This window comes from Eschrichtius robustus, chromosome 4, assembly GCF_028021215.1.
Source record: "Eschrichtius robustus isolate mEscRob2 chromosome 4, mEscRob2.pri, whole genome shotgun sequence".
Taxonomy (NCBI): Eukaryota; Metazoa; Chordata; class Mammalia; order Artiodactyla; family Eschrichtiidae; genus Eschrichtius; species Eschrichtius robustus.
In genome coordinates, this window is record NC_090827.1 from 18,731,904 (window position 1) to 18,754,760 (window position 22,857).

Sequence of the window (22,857 nt, forward strand, 5' to 3'; positions counted from 1 at the left end):
GATAAGACACAAGAACAGAAATAGGGGACTTCCCTGGTGGCGCAGTGGTTAAGAATCCACCTGCCTATGCAGGGGACACGGGTTCGAGCCGTGGTCCGGATAGATCCCACATGCCACAGAGCAGCTAAGCCCGTGCACCACAACTACTGAGACTGTGAGCCACAACTACTGAGCCCGCGCACCTAGAGCCCGTGCTTCACAACAAGAGAGGCCACCACAATGAGAAGCCCGCGCACCGCAACGAAGAGTAGTCCCCTCTCACTGCAACTAGAGAAAGCCGGCGCGCAGCAACGAAGACCTAACACAGCCAAAAATAAATAAATAAATAAATAAATAAATAAATAAATAAATAAATTTATTTTAAAAAGAAAAAAAGAACAGAAACAGGTTCTTTCCTTTGGACAGCTTGTCATTTGAGTGAACACCAGGTGATGCTTGTTTTTTTCCTCTCTCTTCCACATAATGTAGTATGGGTCAGTTAAGTATTTAATATATGTTGTTTTTATCAGCTAATCTTTATTAGACCAGATCAATATTATGTAGCGTTACATGATAAAGAAAAGAACGAAAAGAAGATATACCAAATTATTTTTCAGATTGGTATATATTTCATGATGCTCTAAGTGAATGAAAATCAGGCAAAATTTTAAAAAAATAATTTGATGTTAAAATTGACTAACAACAAAGCCACCAGGTGAAATATTTAATGATTTCTGAGCATGGAATCAATTGCATCATTCTTACGTGAAGGTCTAGTTGCCTTTTTCCTCTTCACAATTCTGAATCGTTATGACAATTTCTTAGCACTCATTTCTAGAATTTAATTTTTTAATCAACCTTTCTTTTAGCCCTGAATTTTGTTCTCATTTTGTAACTTAGATGATCACTTATTGTAAAATTAATTAGAAAAGTTACACATTAAAGTTAAAATCAGTTTCATAGAATGAGGCTGATGCTTTTCTCTAGTGACCAAATTAATTTTGGAGCAGAAGCCCTATGCTTGCCTAGATATGAAGCTAAGGTTTCACTTCAATTTGATATGCATTTATTTAAGTACCTCTTATGCTCAAGAATACATGCATTGTCCTTTATTTTAAGAATTTTCCATTTTTACTGTATTTGAGAACTTTTTAAATAGTTTTTCAGTGGCACACCACATTCTTTTAACTGTAATAGTGCTCAATAACCATATACTCATAAACGTGCTCCTACCATAAGATCCAGCTATTTCATTTCTAGATATTTAACCAAAAACTTGTACATCAGCATTCACTGTAGCTGTATTCACAATAGCCCCAAACTAGAAACATCCTAAATGTCTTATACATTTAGGTGAACAGATTAAAAAAAAAATTTGTGACATACAATGGAATACTACTCAGCAATAAAGAAGAATAAACCACTTACATACCTGACACTATGTATAAATCTCAAAGTCATTAGGCTGAGTTAAAGAAGCTAGACATAAAAGAATACATACTATATGAATGTATTTATTCAAACTAATGTAGAATGACAGAAAACAGTGGTTGTCTGGGGACAGAAGTGGAGGGAAGCATGGCCTGCAAGGGGACATGAGGAATCTTTTGATTGTGATAAAATGTTTTGTATTTTGATTGTGTTGGTAGTTTCTAGGATGTGCAAAACTATCAAACTCATCAATCATATGTTTTAAATCTATGTGTTCAATAGTTTATTTTACATAAATTTTTCCTTGATAGAGTTAATAAGGAAGGGAATCCAATCAGAATCTAACCAAAAAAGTACAGAGTTGGGTTTTTATTTTCTTTTTATACACCTAATAAATGCCAGTAAGGACTTGAAAAACATTCTGAGAAACATGACAATGAATCTTTTTCTAACGCTTCTAGGTAAAACTTCTTTATTTGTGCTTGCACTGTACTCTGAAAACTTAACTGTTTACTGCATAAATATTTTCCTTCATACTTTTCTCTCCTTAACTATGAATTAGTTATTTTTGTATTCCCCAAACCTAGCTCAGTATGTGAAACACCATAGGTACCCCCAAAACATTTTGATAAATAAACGCAGGGAATTAATGCTAATTTGGCCCAGGTCTTAATATACCTTGATTAAACTGAGTATGTAATTTATGCCATTAATCAGTAGTTTAAGGAACTATTACTCCTTTTAAATAGTGATTAACTTAGATTACAGGTGAGCTAGAGAAAACTAATTTTACTGTATAAATATACCTATTATTCTGGATTCATAATTTATAGGTCTTAGGTGACTACACTTATGTTTATCATGAACATTTAATTTCCGTTAAGTTTTATATAAACCTCCTTTCTCCTTTTTCCTCCATCTGTTTCTCCCGAAGATGTATATTTTCTCTTATCTGTGCTTCCATAACATGCTGTAAAAAACTGTATTGAAGCTTTTATTGTTTACTATTCTCTTTCTCACTGAAATAGAAACTCTATAAAAGAAGAGGCTTCTTATATTCCTGTTTATATCTACACTGTCTGACATAAAGGCTAAGTTAATATTAATAAGTACCTATTCTATAACGATGTGTCAGTTTCCTTGGATAAATTGGGCAATTTTAATTTCTGTCATTTGTCTTCATGATTGACTTCTTATATTGAGGTGCTCCTGTGTTGGGTGCATGTAGATTTATAATTGTTATCTCTTCTTGGATTGATTCGTTGATCATCATGTAGTGTCCTTACTTGTCTCTTGTAACATTCTGTATTTTAAAGTCTATTTTATCTGATATTAGTATTGCTACTCCAGCTTTCTTTTGATTTCCATTTGCATGTAATATCTTTTTCCCTCCTGTTACTTTCAGTCTCTGTGTGTCCCTAGGTCCAAAGTGGGTCTCTTTTAGGCAGGATATATGTGGGTCTTGTTTTTGTATCCATTCAGCGAGCCTGTGTCTTTTGGTTGGAACATTTAATCTATTCACATTTAAGGTAATTATCGATATATATGTTGCTCTTACCATTTTCTTAATTGTTTTGAGTTTGTTTTTGTAGGTCCATTTCTTCTCTTGTGTTTCCTGCTTAGAGAAGTTCCTTTAGTGTTTGTTGTAGAGCTGGTTAGGTGGTTCTGAATTCTCTTAGCTTTTGCTTGTCTGTAAAGCTTTTGATTTCTCAGTCAAATGTGAATGAGATCCTTGCCGGGTAGCGTAATCTTAGTTGCAGGTTCTTCCCTTTCATCACTTTAAATATATCGTGCCAGAAGGGTAAGATGTGCAGATCACCTTCCTCCCCATAAATAACATCAGAAATACATCTACACGTAGAACAACCCCTACAGAACACCTACTGAAAGCTGGCAGAACTCAGACCTCCCAAAATGCAAGAATCTGCCCACATACCTGGGTAGGGCAAAAGAAAAAAGAAAAAACAGACACAAAAGCATAGGGACAGGACCTGCACCTCTGGGAGGGAGCTCTGAAGGAGGCAAGGTTTCCACACACTAGGAAGCCCCTTTGCGGGCGGAGACTGTGGGTGGCGAAGGGGGTAAGTTTCAGAGCCACGGAGGAGAGCACAGCAACAGGGGTGCAGAGGGCAAAGCAGAGAGATTCCCACATGGAGGATCAGTGCCGGCCAGCACTCACCAGCCCGGGAGGCTTGTCTGCTCACCCGCCAGGGCCGGTGGGGGCTAGGAGCTGAGGCTCGGGCTTCGGAGGTCAGATCCCAGGGAAAGGACTGTGGTTGGCTGCGTGATCACAGCCTGAAGGGGGCTAGTGCTCCACAGCTAGCCAGTAGGGAGGCCGGGAAAGAGTCTGGACCTGCCTAGGAGGCACGAGACGACTTCTTGCCTCTTCGTTTGGTGGTGTGCGAGGAGAGGGGATTAAGAGCGCCACCTAAACGAGCTCCAGAGATGGGCACGAGACGCGGCTATCAGCGCAGACCCGAAAGACAGGCATGAAATGCTAAGGCTGCTGCTGCAGCCACCAAGAAGCCTGTGTGCAAGCACAGGTCACTCTCCACACCTCCCCTCCCGGGAATCTGTGCAGCCCGCCACTGCCAGGGTCCCGTGATCCAGGGACAACTTCCCTGGGAGAACACACGGCACGCTTCAGGTTGGTGCAACGTCACACTGGCCTATGCAGCCACAGGCTCGCCCCGCATTCCATACCCCTCCCTGCCCCCAGCCTGAGTGAGCCAGAGCCACTTAATCAGTTGCTACTTTAACCCCGTCCTGTCTGAGCGAAGAACAGACGCCCTCAGGTGACCTACACGCAGAGGCGGGGCCAAATCCAAAGCTGAACCCTGGGAGCTGTGCAAACAAAGAAGAGAAAGGGAAATCTCTCCCAGCAGCCTCAGAAGCAGTGGATTAAATCTCCACAATCAACTGAATGTACCCTACATCTGTGGAATACCTGAATAGACAATGAATCATCCCAAATTGAGGCAGTGGACTTTGGGAGCAACGATATATATATATATTTTTTCCTTTTTCTCTTTTTCTGAGGGTGTATGTATATGATTCTGTGTGTGATTTTGTCTGTATAGCTTTGCTTTTACCATTTGGCCTAGGGTTCTGTCTGTCTTTTTTTTTTAGTATAGTTTTCAGCACTTGTTATCATTGGTGGATTGTTTTTTGGTTTAGTTGCTTTCTTCTTTCTTTTTTTTATTACTTTAAAAATTATTTTTAATTTTTAGTAATTATTTTTTATTTTAATAACTTTATTTTATTTTATTTTTTCTTTCTTTCTTTCTCTTTTTCTCCCTTTCATTCTGAGCCGTGTGTATGACAGGGTCTTGGTGCTCCGGCCGGGCATCAGACCTGTGCCTCTGAGGTGGGAGAGCTGACACTGCTCCACCACAGGACATTGGTCCACATCACGACATTGGTCCACCAGAGACCTCCGAGCTCCACGTAATATCAAACGGTGAAAATCTCGCAGAGATCTCCATCTCAACGCCAAGACCCAGCTCCACTCAACAATCAGCAAGCTACAGTGCTGGACGCCCTATGCCAAACAACTAGCAAGGCAGGAATGCAACCCCACCCATTAGAAGAGAGGCTGCCTAAAGTCATGGTAAGGTCACAGACACCCCAAAACACACCACCAGATGTGGACCTCCCCACCAGAAAGTCAAGATCCAGCCTCATCCACCAGAACACAGGCACTAGTCCCCTCCACCGGGAAGCCTACACAACCCACTGAACCAACCTTAGCCACTGGGGGCAGATAGCAAAAACAACAGGAACTACAAACCTACAGCCTGCCAAAAGGAGACCCCAAACACAGTAAGTTAAGCAAAATGAAAAGACAAAGAAACACACAGCAGATGAGGCAGCAAGGTAAAAACCCGCCCAACCAAACAAATGAAGAGGAAATAGGTAGTCCACCTGAAAAAGAATTCGGAATAATGATAGTAAACATGATCCAAAATCTTGGAAATAGAATGGAGAAAATACAAGAAACGTTTAACAAGGACCTAGAAGAACTAAAGAGCAAAAAGTGATGAATAACACAATAAATGAAATTAAAAAATTCTCTAGAGGGAATCAATGGCAGAAGAACAGATAAGTGATGAGGAAGATAAAATAGTGGAAATAACTACTGCAGAGCAGAATAATGAAAAAAGAATGCAAAGAATTGAGGACAGTCTCAGAGACTTGTGGGATGACATTAAACACACCAACAGTCGAATTATAGGGGTCCCAGAAGAAGAAGAGATAAAGAAAGGGATTGAGAAAATATTTGAAGAGATTGCAGTTGAAAACTTCCCTAATATGGGAAAGGAAATAGTTCAACAAGTCCAGGAAACTCAAAGAGTCCCATACAGGAGAAACACGCCAAGACACATATTAATCAAACTATCAAAACTTAAATACAAAGAAAAAATATTAAAAGCAGCAAGGGAAAAAGAACAAATAACATACAAGGGAATCCCCATAAGGCTGACACCTGATCTTTCAGCAGAAACTCTGCAAGCCAGAAACTCTGCAAGTGATGAAAGGGAAAAACCTAGAACCAAGATTACTCTACTCAGCAAGGATCTCATTCAGATCTGACAGAGAAATTAAAATCTTTACAGACAAGCAAAAGCTAAGAGAATTCAGCACCACCAAACCAGCTTTACAACAAATGCTAAAGGAACTGCTTCAGGCAGGAAACAAAACAGAAGGAAAAGACCTACAATAACAAACCCAGAACAATTAATAGAATGGTAATAGGAACATACATAGCGAAAATTACCTTGAATGTAAATGGATTACATGCTCCAAGCAAAAGAAATAGACTGGCTGAATGGATACAAAATCAAGACCCGTGTATATGCTGTGTATAAGAGACCCACTTCAGACCTAGGGACACATACAGACTGAAAGTGAGGGGGTGGAAAAAGATATTCCATGCAAATGAAAATCAAAAGAAAGGTGAAGTAGCAATTCACATATCAGACAAAACAGACTTTAAAATAAAGACTATTACAAGAGACAAAGAAGGACACTACATAATGATCAAGGAATCAATGCAAGAAGAAGATATAAAAGTTGTAAGTATCTATGCATCCAACATAGGAGCACCTCAATACATAAGGCAAATACTAACAGCCATAAAAGGGGAAATCGACAGTAACACAATCATAGTAGGGGACTTTAACACCCCACTTTCACCAACGGACAGATACCCAAAATGAAAATAAATAAGGAAACACAAACTATAAATGATACATTAAACAAGATGCACTTAATTGATATTTATAGGACATTCCATCCAAAAACAACAGAATGCACTTCTCAAGTGCTCATGGAACATTCTCCAGGAGAGATCATATCTTGGGTCACAAATCAAGCCTTGGTAAATTTATGAAAATTGAAATCGTATCAAGAATCTTTTCCAACCACAACGCTATGAGACTAGATATCAATTAGAGGAAAAAAATCTGTAAAAAATACAAACACATGGAGGCTAAACAATACACTACTTAATAACCAAGAGATCACTGAAGAAATAAAAGAGGAAACCAAAAAATACCTAGAAACAAATGATGATGAAAACACGATGACCCAAAACCTATGGGATGCAGGAAAAGCAGTTCTAGGAGGGAGGTTTATAGCAATACAATCCTATCTCAAGAAGAAACATCTCAAATAAACAATGTAATATTACACCTAAAGCAATTAGAGAAAGAACAAAAAAACCTCAAAGTTAGCAGAAGGATAGAAATTACAAAGATCAGATCACAGCTAAATGAAAAAAAGTGAAGGAAACATTAGCAAAGATCAATAAAACTAAAAGCTGTTTCTTTGAGAAGATAAACAAAATTGATAGACCATTAGCCAGACTTCTCAGGAAAAAAATGGAGAAGACTCAAATCAACAGAATTAGGAAAGAAAAGGAGAAGTAACAACGGACACTGCAGAAATACAAAAGATCATGAGAGATTACCACAAGCAACTATATGCCAATAAAATGGACAACCTGGAAGAAAGGGACAAATTCTTAGAAAAGCACAACCTTCCGAGCCTGAACCAGGAAGAAATAGAAAATATAAACAGACCAATCACACGCACTGAAATTGAAACTGTGATTAAAAATCCTCCAACAAGCAAAAGCCCAGGACCAGATGGCTTCACAGGCAAATTCTATCAAACATTTAGAGAAGAGCTAACACCTATCCTTCTCAAACTCTTCCAAAATATAGCAGAGGGAGGAACACTCCCCAACTCATTCTACGAGGGCACCATCACCCTGATACCAAAAGTAGACAAGATGTCACAAAGAAAGAAAACTACAGGCCAATATCACTGATGAATATAGATGCAGAAATGCTCCACAAAATACTAGCAAACAGAATCCAACAGCACATTAAAAGGATCATACACCATGAGCAAGTGGGGTTTATCCCGGGAATGCAAGGATTCTTCCATCTGCACAAATCAATGTGATACACCATATTAACAAACTGAAGAATAAAAACCATATGATCATCTCAATAGATGCAGAAAAAGCTTTCTACAAAATTCAACACCCATTTATGATAAAAATCCTCCAGAAAGTAGGCATAGTGGGAACTTACCTCAACATAATAAAGGCCATATATGACAAATGCACAGCCAACGTTATCCTCAATACTGAAAAACTGAAACCATTTCCACTAAGATCAGGAACAAGACAAGGTTGCCCACTCTCACCACTATTATTGAACATAGTTTTGGAAATTTTAGCCACAGCAGTCAGAGAAGAAAAAGAAATAAATGGAATCCAAATTGGAAAAGTAGTAAAGCTGTCACTGTTTGCAGGTGACATGAAACTATATGTAGAGAATCCTAAAGATGCTACCAGAAAACTACTAGAGCTAATCAATGAATTTGGTAAAGTAGCAGGATACAAAATTAATGCACAGAAATCTTTTGCATTCCTATACACTAGTGATAAAAATCTGAAAGTGAAATTAAGGAAACACTCCCATTTACCACTGCCACAAAAAGAATAAAATACCTAGGAATAAACCTACCTAAGGAGACAAAAGACGTATATGCAGAAAACTATAAGACACTAATGAAAGAAATTAAAGATGATACAAATAGATGGAGAGATATACCATGTTCCTGGATTGGAAGAATCAACATTGTGAAAATGATGCTTTGCTACCCAAAGCAATCTACAGATTCATTGCAATCCCTGTCAAACTACCACTGGCATTTTTCACAGAACTAGAACAAAAAAATTTTACAATTTGTATGGAAATACAAAAGACCCCGAGTAGCCAATGCAATCTTGAGAAAGAAAAACAGAGCTGGAGGAATCAGGCTCCCAGACTTCAGACTATACTACAAAGCTGAAGTAATCAAGACAGTATGGTACTGGCACAAAAACAGAAATGTAGATCAATGGAACAGGATAGAAAGCCCAGAGATAAACCTATGCACATATGGTCAACTTATTTTTGATAAAGGAGGCAAGACTATACAATGGAGAAAAGACAATCTCTTCAATAAGTGGTGCTGGGAAAACTGGACAGCTACATGTAAAAGAATGAAATTAGCACACTCCCTAATGCCGTACATAAAAGTAAACTCAAAATGGATTAAAGGCTTAAATGTAAGGCCAGACACTCTAAAACTCTTAGAGGAAAACATAGGCAGAACACTCTATGACATAAATCACAGCAAGACCCTTTTTGACCCACCTCCTAGAGAAGTGGAAATAAATACAAAAATAAATGGGACCTAATGAAACTTCAACGCTTTTGCACAACAAAGGAAACTGTAAACAAGAGGAAAAGACAACCCTCAGAATGGGAGAAAATATTTGCAAATGAAGCAACTGACAAAGGATTAATCTCTAAAATTCACAAGCAGTTTATGCAGCTCAATATCAAAAAAAACAAACAACCGAATCCAAAAATGGGCAGAAGACCTAAATAGATATTTCTCCAAAGAAGACTTACAGATTGCCAACAAAACACATGAAAAAATGCTCAACGTCATTAATCATTAGGGAAATGCAAATCAAAACTACAATGAGATATCATCTCACACCAGTCAAAATGGGCATCATCAAAAAAATCTACAAACAATAAATGCTGGAGAAGGTGTGGAGAAAAGGGAAACCTCTTGCACTGTTGGTGGGAATGTAAATTGATACAGCCAGTATGGAGAACAGTATGGGGGTTCCTTAATAAACTAAAAATAGAATTACCATATGACCCATCAATCCCGCTCCTGGGCATACACCCAGAGAAAACCATAATTCAAAAAGAGTCATGTACCACAATGTTCTTTGCAGCTCTATTTACAATAGCCAGGACATGGAAGCAACTGAAGTGTCCATCGACAGATGAATGGATAAACAAGGTGTGGCACATATATGCAATGGAATATTACTTAGCCATAAAAAGAAACAAAACTGAGTTATTTGTAGTGAGGTGGATGGACCTATGTTCTGTCATACAGAGTGAATTAAGTCAGAAGGAGAAAAACAATGCCGTATGCAATCACATATATATGGAATCTGAAAAAAAATTTATGGTCATGAAGAACCTTGGGGCAGGACGGGAATAAAGATGCAGACGTAGAGTATGGCCTTGAGGAGACGAGGAGGGGGAAGTGTAAGCTGGGACAAAGTGAGAGATTGGCAAGGACATATATACACTAGCAAATGTAAAACAGGTAGCTGGTGGGAAGCAGCCGCATAGCACAGGGAGATCAGCTCGGTGCTTTGTGACCACCTAGAGCAGTGGTATAGGGAGGGTGGGAGGGAGGGAGATGTAAGGGGGAACAGACATGGGGATATATGTATATGTATAGCTGATTCACTTTGTTATAAAGCAGAAACTAACACACTATTGTATAGCAATTATATTCCCAAAAAGATGTTACAAATAAATAAATATATCGTGCCACTCCCTTCTGGCCTGTAGAGTTTCTGCTGAGAAATCAGCTGTTAAGCCTATTGTAGTTCCCTTGTATGTAATGTGTCCTTTTTCTCTTGTTGCTTTTAATAATTTTTCTTTGACTTTAATTTTTGTCAGTTTGATTACTGTGTGTCTTCGCGTGTTTCTCCTAGGGTTTATCCTGCCTGGGACTCTCTGTGCTTCCTGGACCTGGGTGGCTGTTTCCTTTCCCATGTTAGGGAAGTTTTCAACTATAATCTCTTCAAATATTTTCTCGGGTCCTCTCTCTCTTCTTCTGGGAACCCTATTATGCGACTGTTGTTGCGTTTAATGTTGTCCCAGAGGTCTCTTAGGCTGTCTTCATTTCTTTTCATTCTTTTTTCTTTATTCTGTTCTGCTGCAGTGAATTCCACCATTCTGTCTTCCAGGTCACTTATCCGTTGTTCTGCCTCAGTTATTCTGCTATTGATTCCTTCTAGTGTATTTTTCATTTCAGTTACTGTATTTTTCATCTCTGTTTGTTTTTTCTTTAATTCTTCTAGGTCTTTATTAAACATTTCTTGCATCTTCTCGATCTTTGCCTCCTTTCTTTTTCCAAGGTCCTGGATCATCTTCACTATCATTATTCTGAATTCTTTTTCTGGAAGGTTGCCTATCTCCACATTATTTACTTGTTTTTCTGGGGTTTTATCTTGTTCCCTTATCTGGTACATAGTCCTCTGCGTTTTCATTTTGTCTGTCTCTCTGTGAGTGTGGTTTTTGTTCCACAGACTGCAGGATTGTAGTTCTTTGTGCATCTGCTGTCTGCCCTCTGGTGGATCAGGCTCTCTAAGAGTCTTTTGAAAGCTTCCTGTTGGGAGGGACTGGTGGTGGGTAGAGCTGGGTGTTGTTCTGGTGTGCAGAGCTCAGTAAAACATTAATCCGCTTGTCTCCTAATGGGTGGCGTTGAGTTTCCTTCCTGTTGGTTGTTTGGCCTGAGGCAACCCAGCACTGGAGCCTACAGGCTCTTTGGTGGGGTAATGGCAGACTTCTGGAGGGTTGACGCCAAGGGGTACTTCCCAGAACTTCTGCTGCCAGTGTCCTTGTCCCTGCAGTGAGCCACAGCCACCCCTCACTCTGCAGGAGAGCCTCCAACACTAGCAGGTACGTCTGGTTCAGTCTTCTATGGGGTCACTGCTCCTTCCCCCTGGGTCCTGATGCACACACTACTTTGTGTGTGCCCCCCAAGAGTAGAGTCTCTGTTTCCCCTAGTCCTGTTGAAGTCCTGCAATCAAATCCTGCTAGCCTTCGAAGTCTGATTCTCTGGGAATTTCTCCTCCCATTCCCGGACCCCCTGGTTGGTAAGCCTGGCGTGGGGCTCAGAACCTTCCCTCCAGTAGGTGGACTTCTGTTGTATAATTGTTCTCCAGTTTGTGAGTCACTCACCCAGTGGTTATGGGATTTGATTTTATTGTGATTGAGCCCCTCCTACTGTGTTGTTGCAGCTTCTCCTTTGTCTTTGGGTGTGGGGTATCTTTTTTGGTGAGTTCCAGTGTCTTCCTTTTGATGATTGTTCAGCAGTTAGTTGTGATTCCAGTGCTCTCGCAAGAGGGAGTGCACGCAGATCTTTCTAATCCGCCATCTTGAACCAATCTCTCTTGACAGGTATTTTTAAAAACAGGGGAAAATTTTTTATATTTACTTTGATTTTTATCATTTTTAGTGTTCCTTGTTTCTTTGGATATATTCAAATTTTTGTCTAGTATTGTACACCTTCTGCCTGAAAATCTGTTTTGTTAACAGGTTTTTTTTTCTTTCAGTACTTCACAGACGTTATTCCATTGTTTTTTAGCTTGCATACTTTTGGATAAGAAGTCTGCTGTATTATTTTTGCTATTCCAAATATAAATATTTCTATTTGTTCCCTCTGGCTGCCTTCAAAGATTCTCTTTTTCTTTGATTTTTCAGCAGCTTGGCTATTTGGTGTGTATTTTTGTTTTGTTTTCTTTGCTGGGGAGGAAGAGGGTCCCTAAAGTTCACAGATTTGTGGCGTAATGTCTTTCATTATTTTTGGAAATTTTTCAGCTGTTAACTGTTTAAATGTTTCTTCTACCATGTTCTCAATCTTTTCTCCTTCTGGGATTCCAGTTATACTTATGCTAGACCCTTTGCTATTTTCTTTCAGCTTGTACGTGCTTTGGGGTTTCCCCCACTCCTTTTTGTCTCTTTGTGTTTTAATTTTTATTTCTATTGATCTACAAGTTCACTGAGTCTTTCCTTTATTTCGTTGAGTCTACTGCTCAACCTTTTGAAATAATTCTTTATCTTTGATAATGTTTTTCATTTCTAACATCTTCATTTAACTCTTATAATTTCTGTTTCTCTACAAAATTCCACATCTGTTCATGGATATTCACCTTTTCTACTAAATCCTTTAATATATTAGTCATGATTATTTTAAAGTCCCTATCTGATAGTTCTAACATCTTGGTCACCTATGAGTCTCATTCTGATGATAGATTTATCTCTTGACAGTGAATTATTTTTTCCTTCCTTTTTAAAATATATCTCTTAATTTTGTAATGAATGATGGACATTATGTGTAGAAAAACACTAGAGACTGAAATTAACAATATTTAATCTCTGGAAGTAGCACACTTCCTTTTATTTCAGGCAGTTAGTATGGGGTGGAGGACCAGCCAGTCTAGTCAGAAGTTGAGCTGGGTTCACGTTTTGCTGTTGCTAACTTTACTTCAGTGCAGTAGTTTTCAGAACTTTAGTAGTTGGCTGTTCCTACCTTGTGCTTAGACTAGGGGTACTAGAGGAATTTTTTTAATGTTCCTGCTCTCTCTTCAGACTTCAGCCATTCATGCCTGCCTGTTCCACAGAGAGTCTCTCCATACTCTTGTTCTTCTCCCAACAGTAGGCTATTATTGATAAGCACCATGCTGAACAGCCATCACTGTTACTATATATCTATGAAGCAAAACCCATTTCTAAACATTTTGGTTCTAAGTAGAAAGAAATTCAAAGTAGATTAAGTAGTGAGGAAAAAAGCTGTGATTTTCCATTGATTGTACCCATATCACAGTTGCTACATGTGATTAAGTAATTAAATAGGTAAGTAAATAATTCAAGCCCTATATTAATTGATTAAATAATGTCCTGTATTATTGATTAAATAAAGTCTTGGATTAATTATACTTGAGAAATATTATTGTTAGTAATCTGAAAACTGTAGTTTCTGTGAGATGTATAAAATCTGAATATATAGTAAAGGCTTACTTAATGTCAAATATTCTTTTTTTAATATGAAGCTTGAATACTTCACATTGTTTATATAGAGAAGTGTATTAGTTTCCTGGGGATCCTGTAATGAAGTTCCACAAACTGGTGGCTTAAAACAACAGAAATTTATTATTTTACAGTTGTGGAGGCTGTAACTTCAACATCAAGGTGTCATGCAGGACCATGCTCCCTTTAAACCTGTAGGCAAGGAGGGCTTTTTTTTTTTTTTTTTTTGCTTCTTCCTAGCTTCTGGTGGCATCTGGAGTTCCTTGGCTTGTGGCAGCAAACTCCAGTCTCTTCTGTTGTCTTCACATGGCTGTCTTCTCCATTTGTGTTTTCATGTCTTCATATGGCATTCTCCTCTCTGCATCTCTCTCTTCTTCTTATAAGAATACCAGTCATATTGGATTGGAGACCCACCCTACTACAGTATGACCTCATCTTAACTAACCTCTCTTCATTGACCCTGTTTCCAAATAAAGTCTGAGGTACTGGGAGTTAGGACTTGCACATATATTTTTGGGAGACACAGTTCAACCCATAATAAGCAGGAATAATGTCAGTGTCTCAAAAGCAGACTCCTTTATCAGTAGCCTTATCTCAGATAAAGATATTAAACTACTGAACCTAAATGGCATGCTAAGCATATGCTCATGAGTAAATCTGTGTGTCATAAATTTGTGTTTTAAGTTTATAAGAAGAAATTTGATATTTGATTCCTTTTCAGTTCAGGTAAATTTAAAGATAGCAACTAACATTTTTTAAATCACATTTCAATGAAAATATTTACAAACTTTATCCTATTTAACTCCTTATTTGGAGCATTATGCATACAGAATTCTGGCAAACTTTAGAAATTCAGTCATTTTCTTAACTGAGTAATGTGATAGTTTGGGGATTTTCAGTAATATTTTTCATTTAGTTATCTAAGACATCTGAGTTTTGTAACACGTGGCTGGCATTCACTGAAAATGAAAGGGCTCTTAATGGGCTCTTTGAAGTTTAAAATCTAGGATTCTAATCTCAGTTATAGTTTAGTATTGACTAAAAAGTCTCAGAATAGTATTTGTGTCCCTGCATTTAATATGAGTCTAATTTATGTTGCCTATTGTATTAAAATCCTTGTTTAGTATATATTATACCTTTTCAAATTTTGTTATAACAAAGTATTTGTTCTTAGAGGTTTAAAAGTGGCATAGTAGTAGAGTCTGAAGGAAAGACGTGAGGAATGTGATTAAAATAAATGTTATGTTATTAAAATAAATGGCATCTTTATAATGTTATCACTTTTTCCAAACCAATACTAATAAGGTCTTAAGTTATAATTGTTTTGACTTTAAGCACCTATTCTGAATCACTTTTTTGTTCACTAAGAAAAAGCACATCAAAAATTATTGTTATTTCTAGACAGTATAATTTTTCAGAGCTCAGCTTTCTAGCTTAGCTTGGAAAACGAAATTTCTGATTTATTTGCCATGGTCTTTATAGTGTCTAGTAGTATTTACTTGGGAAAAATTTAAATAAGTACATTAATTATAATGATTGGAAAGCTAAAATAGCAGAATTTAACACATTAAAAAACCTTACACAGCATACGTTAAGTATTTCCTGTGTGCACACATGGACACAGTAGAAATAGAAGTAGAAATTGAAATGAATATGAGAATGTCAAAGCTAAAAAGAAGTCTGACCATCTTCTACTCTTGCTTTCCCCCCTTTTCCGGATTAGGAAACTGACATCAACAGAGGTTAAGAGGCTTTCTTATGGTCAAACTTAACAAAACCCCAAATTTAAAGACCTTATTATAGTTATTTTATAAGTCATTACCTCAGTGATAATCACTAAGTGAGTGATTACCTCAGTTTTTGAAAATATTAAACACTTCTACTTTGCCTTATTGAAATTCTTAATTTTAACATTTCAAATTTTAGGTAACAAAAAAATTCTAATTTCTACTCCAACAACCAGGACTAGTCCAAGGACTTCATCATTAAATGTTCTTTCCATTCAGGTCCTCAGTTTATGACATGTCTACAACTTTATTTAAAGAGGGAAGTCTTACTTCCTGTTGGAAATAAATCTTCTTTACCCTTAAATAGCTATAACTGAACTTTAATTACAGTATGAGATACTGAAAGTGATTGGAAAAAGTTGCATATCATCCTAGGTCTAATAGTGGAGAGGGTGAAAAAGTGGGAAAGATTGTATCTGATGTCTTCTCTTTTCTGTCTGTGAAAGTAGGAAACATGGTTTCTGTTAAGAATGCAGAAGTTGGGAAAGGGAGGGACTTGTAAAAGTTGTGACTGTTTGGATGGCTCATCATGGGTAATGTGACAGGGATGTGTGAAAAGATGTGCAGCATAGTTTAAGGGTTTGTCCTTCTTTGTGAGGCATATAAGTTTTACAGAGTTAAAGAAAAGATTGTGTAATTTGTTCAGTCTTTACTGTGGTTCTAATATTGTTAGTTAAAGCACATTTTCTCAGAGATTTGGAAATTTCTCACTCTCAACGTGGATCTCAATGAATGGATGTGTGACTCTCCATGAGTTTTGATATGGATATGAAAATTGCGTTATTGTACTATGCCTCTTTAATCTCTTAACCAATTATATGTGAAATAGATTTTGCCTATCATCTTCTCTCTGTTTAGCCTGCATTTTGGACAGCTGTTGTTTAATGTAGATTGGTCTTAATATTTGTTAAGTTCATGGATACCCTAAAAAGATTTTGGGGGGAAAGATACCCAAGAACTAGTCAGAAATGAATCTTTAAAAAAGATTCACAATTGACACCAAGACAGTGCTACTGTCTTGCTGAACTAAATGGTAAAGGGATTTCAATATACCTTTTTTAGTGTTTAATGAGGGAACGTTGAATTGGAATTCAGATTTCCCAAGTTTTAGTTCAGAAGGCTGATATTTAATCATCACAATTTCTTTAAGCAAAGTCTGAGTTGAGATATAAGAAAAACGAAATATGGTTTATAATTTATCTTCTTAATTCACTTACAGTAGTATTATCTCTAAAATACATGTACAAGAACAGTCATTTTTATCTCTGTGTTCAGAGCCTTAGTTTTCATTTTGGCCGTCAGTAACCCGAAAGAGCCTTTGTTAGCCTTATGCGCCATATCATCTTTAATTATGCCAGATCTCTAGCACTTACTATAATGTGTGTGTGCAGCCGGTGCACAGCCAGCATTGTTAATTAACACAGAGCATTTGTGCAGGATGCTTTTATAGAAAACAGAGTGAGTGAGGCAGTGCACAAATCCATGACAGTGTAACATGTTAAAAGTGAACTCTTTTAATTGCTAAAACTTCTTTGAAAACACAAAAGATAATTTATTCAGTAGTATCTCCACAACACATACTTTTCTCGTGTTTTTCAATATTAATTTTTGACAAAGTTTAGATGAAGGCTTATTAGTATGATCAGCTCCTGTAGTTTATTTCTCTCGTGTAGTCATAATTTTCTGCGGTGCTGCATCATAATCATCACCACAGCAACCACTCCTGATGTCACAGAGGATTATTACTTCTGGTGGGAAATAAGTAGTTTGAGCAGATGAATGCATAAGGAATGAAGATCTTGTTATTATACAAATAAGTAGAGGGTGGGAGGAAAACATCAGATATGTATGTAGGCATAATTCGTTTAAAATAGAATTATGGTACTGAGAATTTCTGAGAATATGAAAAAAAGTGATGTTTAAACCATAAAAGTGGAAGGTAGCATGGAAAACATAGACTTTTAGATTATAAAAATAAATTATTTTTAAAAATTAATTATAGATAAAATTTGCTATTGCAAATTATCGGCCACTTTGACATCCAACACCGTGCTGCTTCCCCAGTCTTCCTCCTTAGTCTTTTCAAAGATTTAAGCCTTCTAAATTCTCCTTTCAGAAAGCTGGTGATTATTGAAATGATAAAAAAAAAAACAAACAAACAGTGTATTTGCTGATATTATTGTAAAGCTTTTCTATAAGCAAGAGTATAAAAAAGTTCCAGAATTGTGCTTATCCAGTCATATTATTACACAGGCTTGATAGTCAGCTTCTAGTAGCTACTTGGCTCTCTTTCCATTTTTTTCTTTCAAATTCTAACATGTATGCATCCATTTATCTCTCTCTTTTTCTCCCTCCCTCAATGTGAACTGTTTTTTTCCCCATGTACATGCTACATACTCTTGAACTAAATTTAACTGTCTTATTGAATGTACAGAAAAGGAAACTGTCAGCAAAGACCTGCTCCTGTATATTCTGCAATAGGTTCAACCTCACCCATCAGATTTAAAAATCAAATAGAATGCCAGTGGTAGTGAAGGAGTGAAGCAGCAGGAACTCACACACTGCTGGAGGGAATGTACACTGGCTTTGGAAGCCTGTTTGTCATTATCTAAAAAAGTGGAAGATGTGCAGATTCTATGAACCAACAATACCACCTGGGTATTATAAGTAATAGCCCAAACCTAAAAACAACCCAGGTAATAATCAGCAAAAGAATAGACAAATAATTACTATGTGTTCATACAATGAATATTGTACAGCAAAGAAGCATATAACAGAGTGGATGAATTTCATAAACATACTGTTGAGTGTAAGAAGGCACAAAAAGAATGAATACAACATGATTTCATTCAAAGAAAGTTCAAAAAAAGCAAAGCCAAACCATATTGTGGTGGTTTAAACATTAAAAAAGAAGTAGATGATTTTCATTCTCACCTCTCCCTCTCTCTCTCTCTCTCTCTCTCTCATCCCCAAGGTGAATCATACTTTACCAAAATCTACCCTAAGGCCCCATCCATTCCATAAATATTGAGTGCCTGCTGTGTACTAGGCATTTGGGGAAAGATACAAGCAAATCTGAACGTAGGATATACTATAACCCATCAGATAGTTGTATTCAGAGGTTGTTTTTAGGTCCTTTCCTCAGCCTTAGCGTATAACTTGTACTTGCTAATGGAATACCAGCTTGTTCACATTTTTTTCTCATTTGTGAGGCATAATAAACATGACATACAAATTTTATTGCTTCCTGCTTTTGGCTACTGAATATCTTTTTGACTACTGAAGAGTAATACCACCTGTTAGATTTAAAGTGCAGTATCTCATTAGATTTAAAGCCCTGCTCTTACCTAGTGTGAAGAAAGATCATATTTGTGCTGGAAGCTACTTTGTGTGACAGGTCATCATTAAAGAATGTAGCAGGGCTTAAAGAATTGGTGGGCTGCACTTTCTCCAGTGGTTGGATACCTCATAATTTTGGAAAATAAAAATGTAAATTATGTTTCTAGAAGTGACAGCTCAGGATGCTTCACAAATTAGAAGTCACTTATTATCAGAAGAGTTAAAAGTGAGCCTACATTCGGGGATATGAAAGTTTAGGATAAGGAACCTTTTGGAAATTATTTTTAAGTGAACAATAATAATACTCATTTTAATATCATAACATAAAGCTATAGGACTACCTTTACTGCGGAAACAGTTTATATGGACTTGTGTAATGACAGATGTTCTAATATGTATTTTAAATAATTTGTAAGATGCCTTTAAAAACTTACTGGTTTTGGTAGAGTAAAAGAACACAGCATTATAGCACAGGGAACTCTACTCAATGCTCTGTGACCTAAATGAGAAGGAAATCCAAAAAAAGGGATATATGTATACGTATAGCTGATTCACTTTGCTGTACAGTATAAATTAACACAACACTGTAAAGCAACTATACGCCAATAAAAAAAAGCATTATTATTTATTTCTTTGCATCTTCAGATTCTTTAAAATATTTTAATAAAATTCTCTTTGACTCAGATATCTTCTATTATATGTGCTTTGCTTTTCTTCTCAAATTTGGTAATAATGTATCAATAATTTCTAATGTAGAAATTGAGCTTATGCTCTTCAGCCAGCTCTTGATAACACATAGCTATCTTGTAGTCCAAACAGGGCAGGGAGGGAGGAAGGGAACGAAGAAGGAAGCAAAGGAAGGGAAGTGAAATACTGTGGTTCTGAAACACAAGTAGGTAATTTGCCTTTTAATTGTAGTTACGTTCTTATTTATTGCATTATTAAATTTGATGAACAAATTTGTTGAATAAATTTTATTAAAATTTATTGAATTATTTAATGTTTTGAATATTGAATACCTCAGTGCTGATAGGAAGCCAGCTTAGCTTTCTAAGCATATACGATTTATATTTTGAAAGCCCATATTTACTCAACAGTTAGAATTAAAAACTATTTGAGCTTTGTAATTTAGGGATGGGATATATATTGTATATGCATAGTGTTGAAGGTCTGAACCTTTAGATTTGTCATCCTAATATTTAGTTTTTTCTGACATGATCCACATACAAATTGCCTAACAATTTAGATAATTTACATTTATGTTATTGGAAAAGAAAACTTTAGAAATTAGATTTCTAAATGAGATATGACCAATGTACTTGGCTGGCTCATGTGACTAGCTACCTTGGCACTTAAGAATTTTCTGTGATCTTATTAGCTAATTAGCATAGGGTCCTCTTCTGCATCTGTATAATCATAGAATAAAGCCAAGTGGACGTGGCACAAAACTTAAGTGAACAAAACTGTTTTGTTTCATTTTAGTATGGATTTCCTTAAAATTTTGCAAAATTATGAAGCTAGTATTTATGAAGCCCTGCTATATAAGTTGTGTGTGTGTATTTCTACCACAGGAAATGATATGTATTGTCTCATTTTCTAATATGGTTCAGCAGCAGTTATAAAGATATGACCTTAGTTTCAGTTCTTTTATTAGGAAAATGAAAATCTTTCATTTACTAACTAATTTCATAGCTGTAAGTCCTTTGTGAGCCATTTCTTTTACTGATCCTTTTGTTGTGCTTCTATAGCTGCAAGATCCAGTATAGCAGCCACTAGGCATTTTGACTCTTGAGCAATTGAAATGTGGCTAGTCTGAATTGACATGCAACTGTAAGTGTAAAATATAAAATACACTTGGATTTCAAAGATTTATCACAAAGCAGAGATGTAAAATATTTCATTAATAATTTGTATATTGATTGTGTATTGGAGTGATCAGTATTTTAGATATATTGGATTGAGTAAAATATATTACTAAAACTAATTTTTCACTTTTTATGTTTTTAATGTGGCTACTAGTAAATTTAAATTATGTAGGTAGCTCACATTTGCGGCTCTCATATTTTTATTGGATAGCACTGTTCTAGAGTCTATCATATTTTATATAAGGAAGTCAGATTTAGAAAGACATAGTCTTTCTTTCATCTCTTTCCAATTCTATGTTCAAGGGTTAGAAAGTATTTTAAAGCAGTTTATATGTTCCAACAATTAAATGACATCTGTTCTATGTAATGTAGGTGTACATATAATAGAAGGTATGTCTGACCATTTGACCACTGGTTGTAATGTTGAAGTGTATTGGTGTGCTCGTGAATGGAGAGAATAAGGAAAAATGAAACACAAACTACTAAGAATTGAAAAAGGGAACATGCTTATGTACTATTGAAAATGTCAGTAAAAGACCCTAGTACTAATCTTTAGGAATTACATATTGTAATCTAAAATTATACTATGTTGCAGGTGGTTATCTTTGGTAATAACTGACTTTGAAACCACTGATAGAAAGATACATTTAGTGGTTTCCAAGCTGAGAAAAAAAATATTCCAATGGAATATTAGTTCTTATTTTTTTCTCTTACACAGAGTTGTCATCTGTGAAAGAGGAGGCAAAATATTTCACATGTCATAGTCATAAAATCTTAGGACCCACAGAAGTTCTTTAAGTTCCTATATGATACCAATGAGAATAATCATTTTTCTCCTAAAAAGTGATTGTCTCTTTTCCCCATCCCACCCCCATTTCCATGTTTATTTGTTTTGTTTTCCAAAAAGTCATATTTAATGCCCTACTTAGGTTTATTTAATACTTACTAAATAAGGAATAACTGTTATGTTTTGTATTTGAAATTGTAAGGTACCTTTCTTTTTTCTTTTCTTTTTAATTTGACTCTTTGTTTTACAGATGAGGGCAGAAGTGCAGTTGACCAAGCAGGTGGTGCACAGATTGTAATTGACCATTTAAGGTCACTGTGCAGTAAAACAGATCCCGCCAATGAGAAGCTCTTGACTGTCTTTTGTGGCATGCTGATGAACTATAGCAATGAGAATGGTAAACAAAATTGAAAACTTGCTTTATCTGTGGGGGAAAAATTAAAAATCATTACTGTAGTATAAACCAAAACTATTTAGAAAAATTATGAACAAAGCATTCATAAGTAGCATATAAAATTAGTAATTAGTCAACATTAAATAACAATGTTTAAAAATACAAAATGGTCAAATTTACTAAATGGGACTAATTGTTGAAGGGTTGTCCATGTTAATCAATACCAAAAACAAGAAACAACATAATGGTATGGTTTAAGATTTTTTGCTATGAACATTTAAAAAATATACAATGTTAAAATACCTTCATGTTTATTACTTTATATTAATACCAGGAGCAGCTTTAAAACATAAACACTGTCTATATAAACAGAATTATTTTCTCTAGATACTGGATTTACTTATAACAATAAAAAAACTTTTAATGAAATCTGGCCTTAGAAAAATAAAGTTCAGATATTTGCTTTTAGAAATTTAATAAATACTTGTAAACAGAAGTTTCTTTTCACTGTAAAACATTCTTAGAACCCAGCAACAAATAACGTCAATTTTCAGATAGCCTATGTGGTTGTTAATTGAATGAACATAAGAACAGTGAAACGAAGGCTTCATTGTACTTTTAAATGTCACAAAAAATTCATCTATCTATTCTATGAATTACTGCATGGTAAAACGCTCAAATTCTGGTAGGTTCCTAGAATTAATACAAATAAGGTCTTTCTGTGGCTTATTTCATCATGGCATTTTAAGTTGTAGTCTCTGGCAGAGACCAATTTTACTTGTATATTGAACATGTAATAGTATTCTTTCATGTGTCCTAGAAACACATGGCCCTTTAGGTATATTTTTTATTTCTTCATGAGTCCAAAGAAATATTCTCAGTAATTAAAAAAAAAATAAAAGGTAAACATTGATGACAAATGGCTACTGACATTTGACCTTGGTGTTAGTGACAACAGCAAATGGTGGGGACTGAGCCCTGTCCCATTGAAAGGGGAGAGCTACTACTCTCCTCTAGCCAGTTGCTTCTGTGTGGGCAGTTTGGAAACATACTGCCAAATCTTTTCATCTGGTGGGAAGAG

The 22,857-nt window shown here is 36.2% G+C and overlaps 1 protein-coding gene across 4 annotated transcripts in view; it reads left to right on the forward strand.

Annotated features, from left to right (window-relative positions):
• Positions 1-22,857, forward strand: part of RAP1GDS1 (Rap1 GTPase-GDP dissociation stimulator 1) — a 155,688-nt gene that overhangs the window by 80,568 nt on the left and 52,263 nt on the right. For 3 of the 4 annotated variants that reach the window (XM_068542468.1, XM_068542467.1, XM_068542469.1), the window contains exon 5: positions 21,633-21,779. The exons of the other annotated variant lie outside the window; for it this stretch is intronic. In XM_068542468.1, the coding sequence (XP_068398569.1) occupies positions 21,633-21,779 (147 nt within the window). The remainder of the gene's footprint in view (positions 1-21,632; positions 21,780-22,857) is intronic. 4 annotated transcript variants of the gene reach the window in all.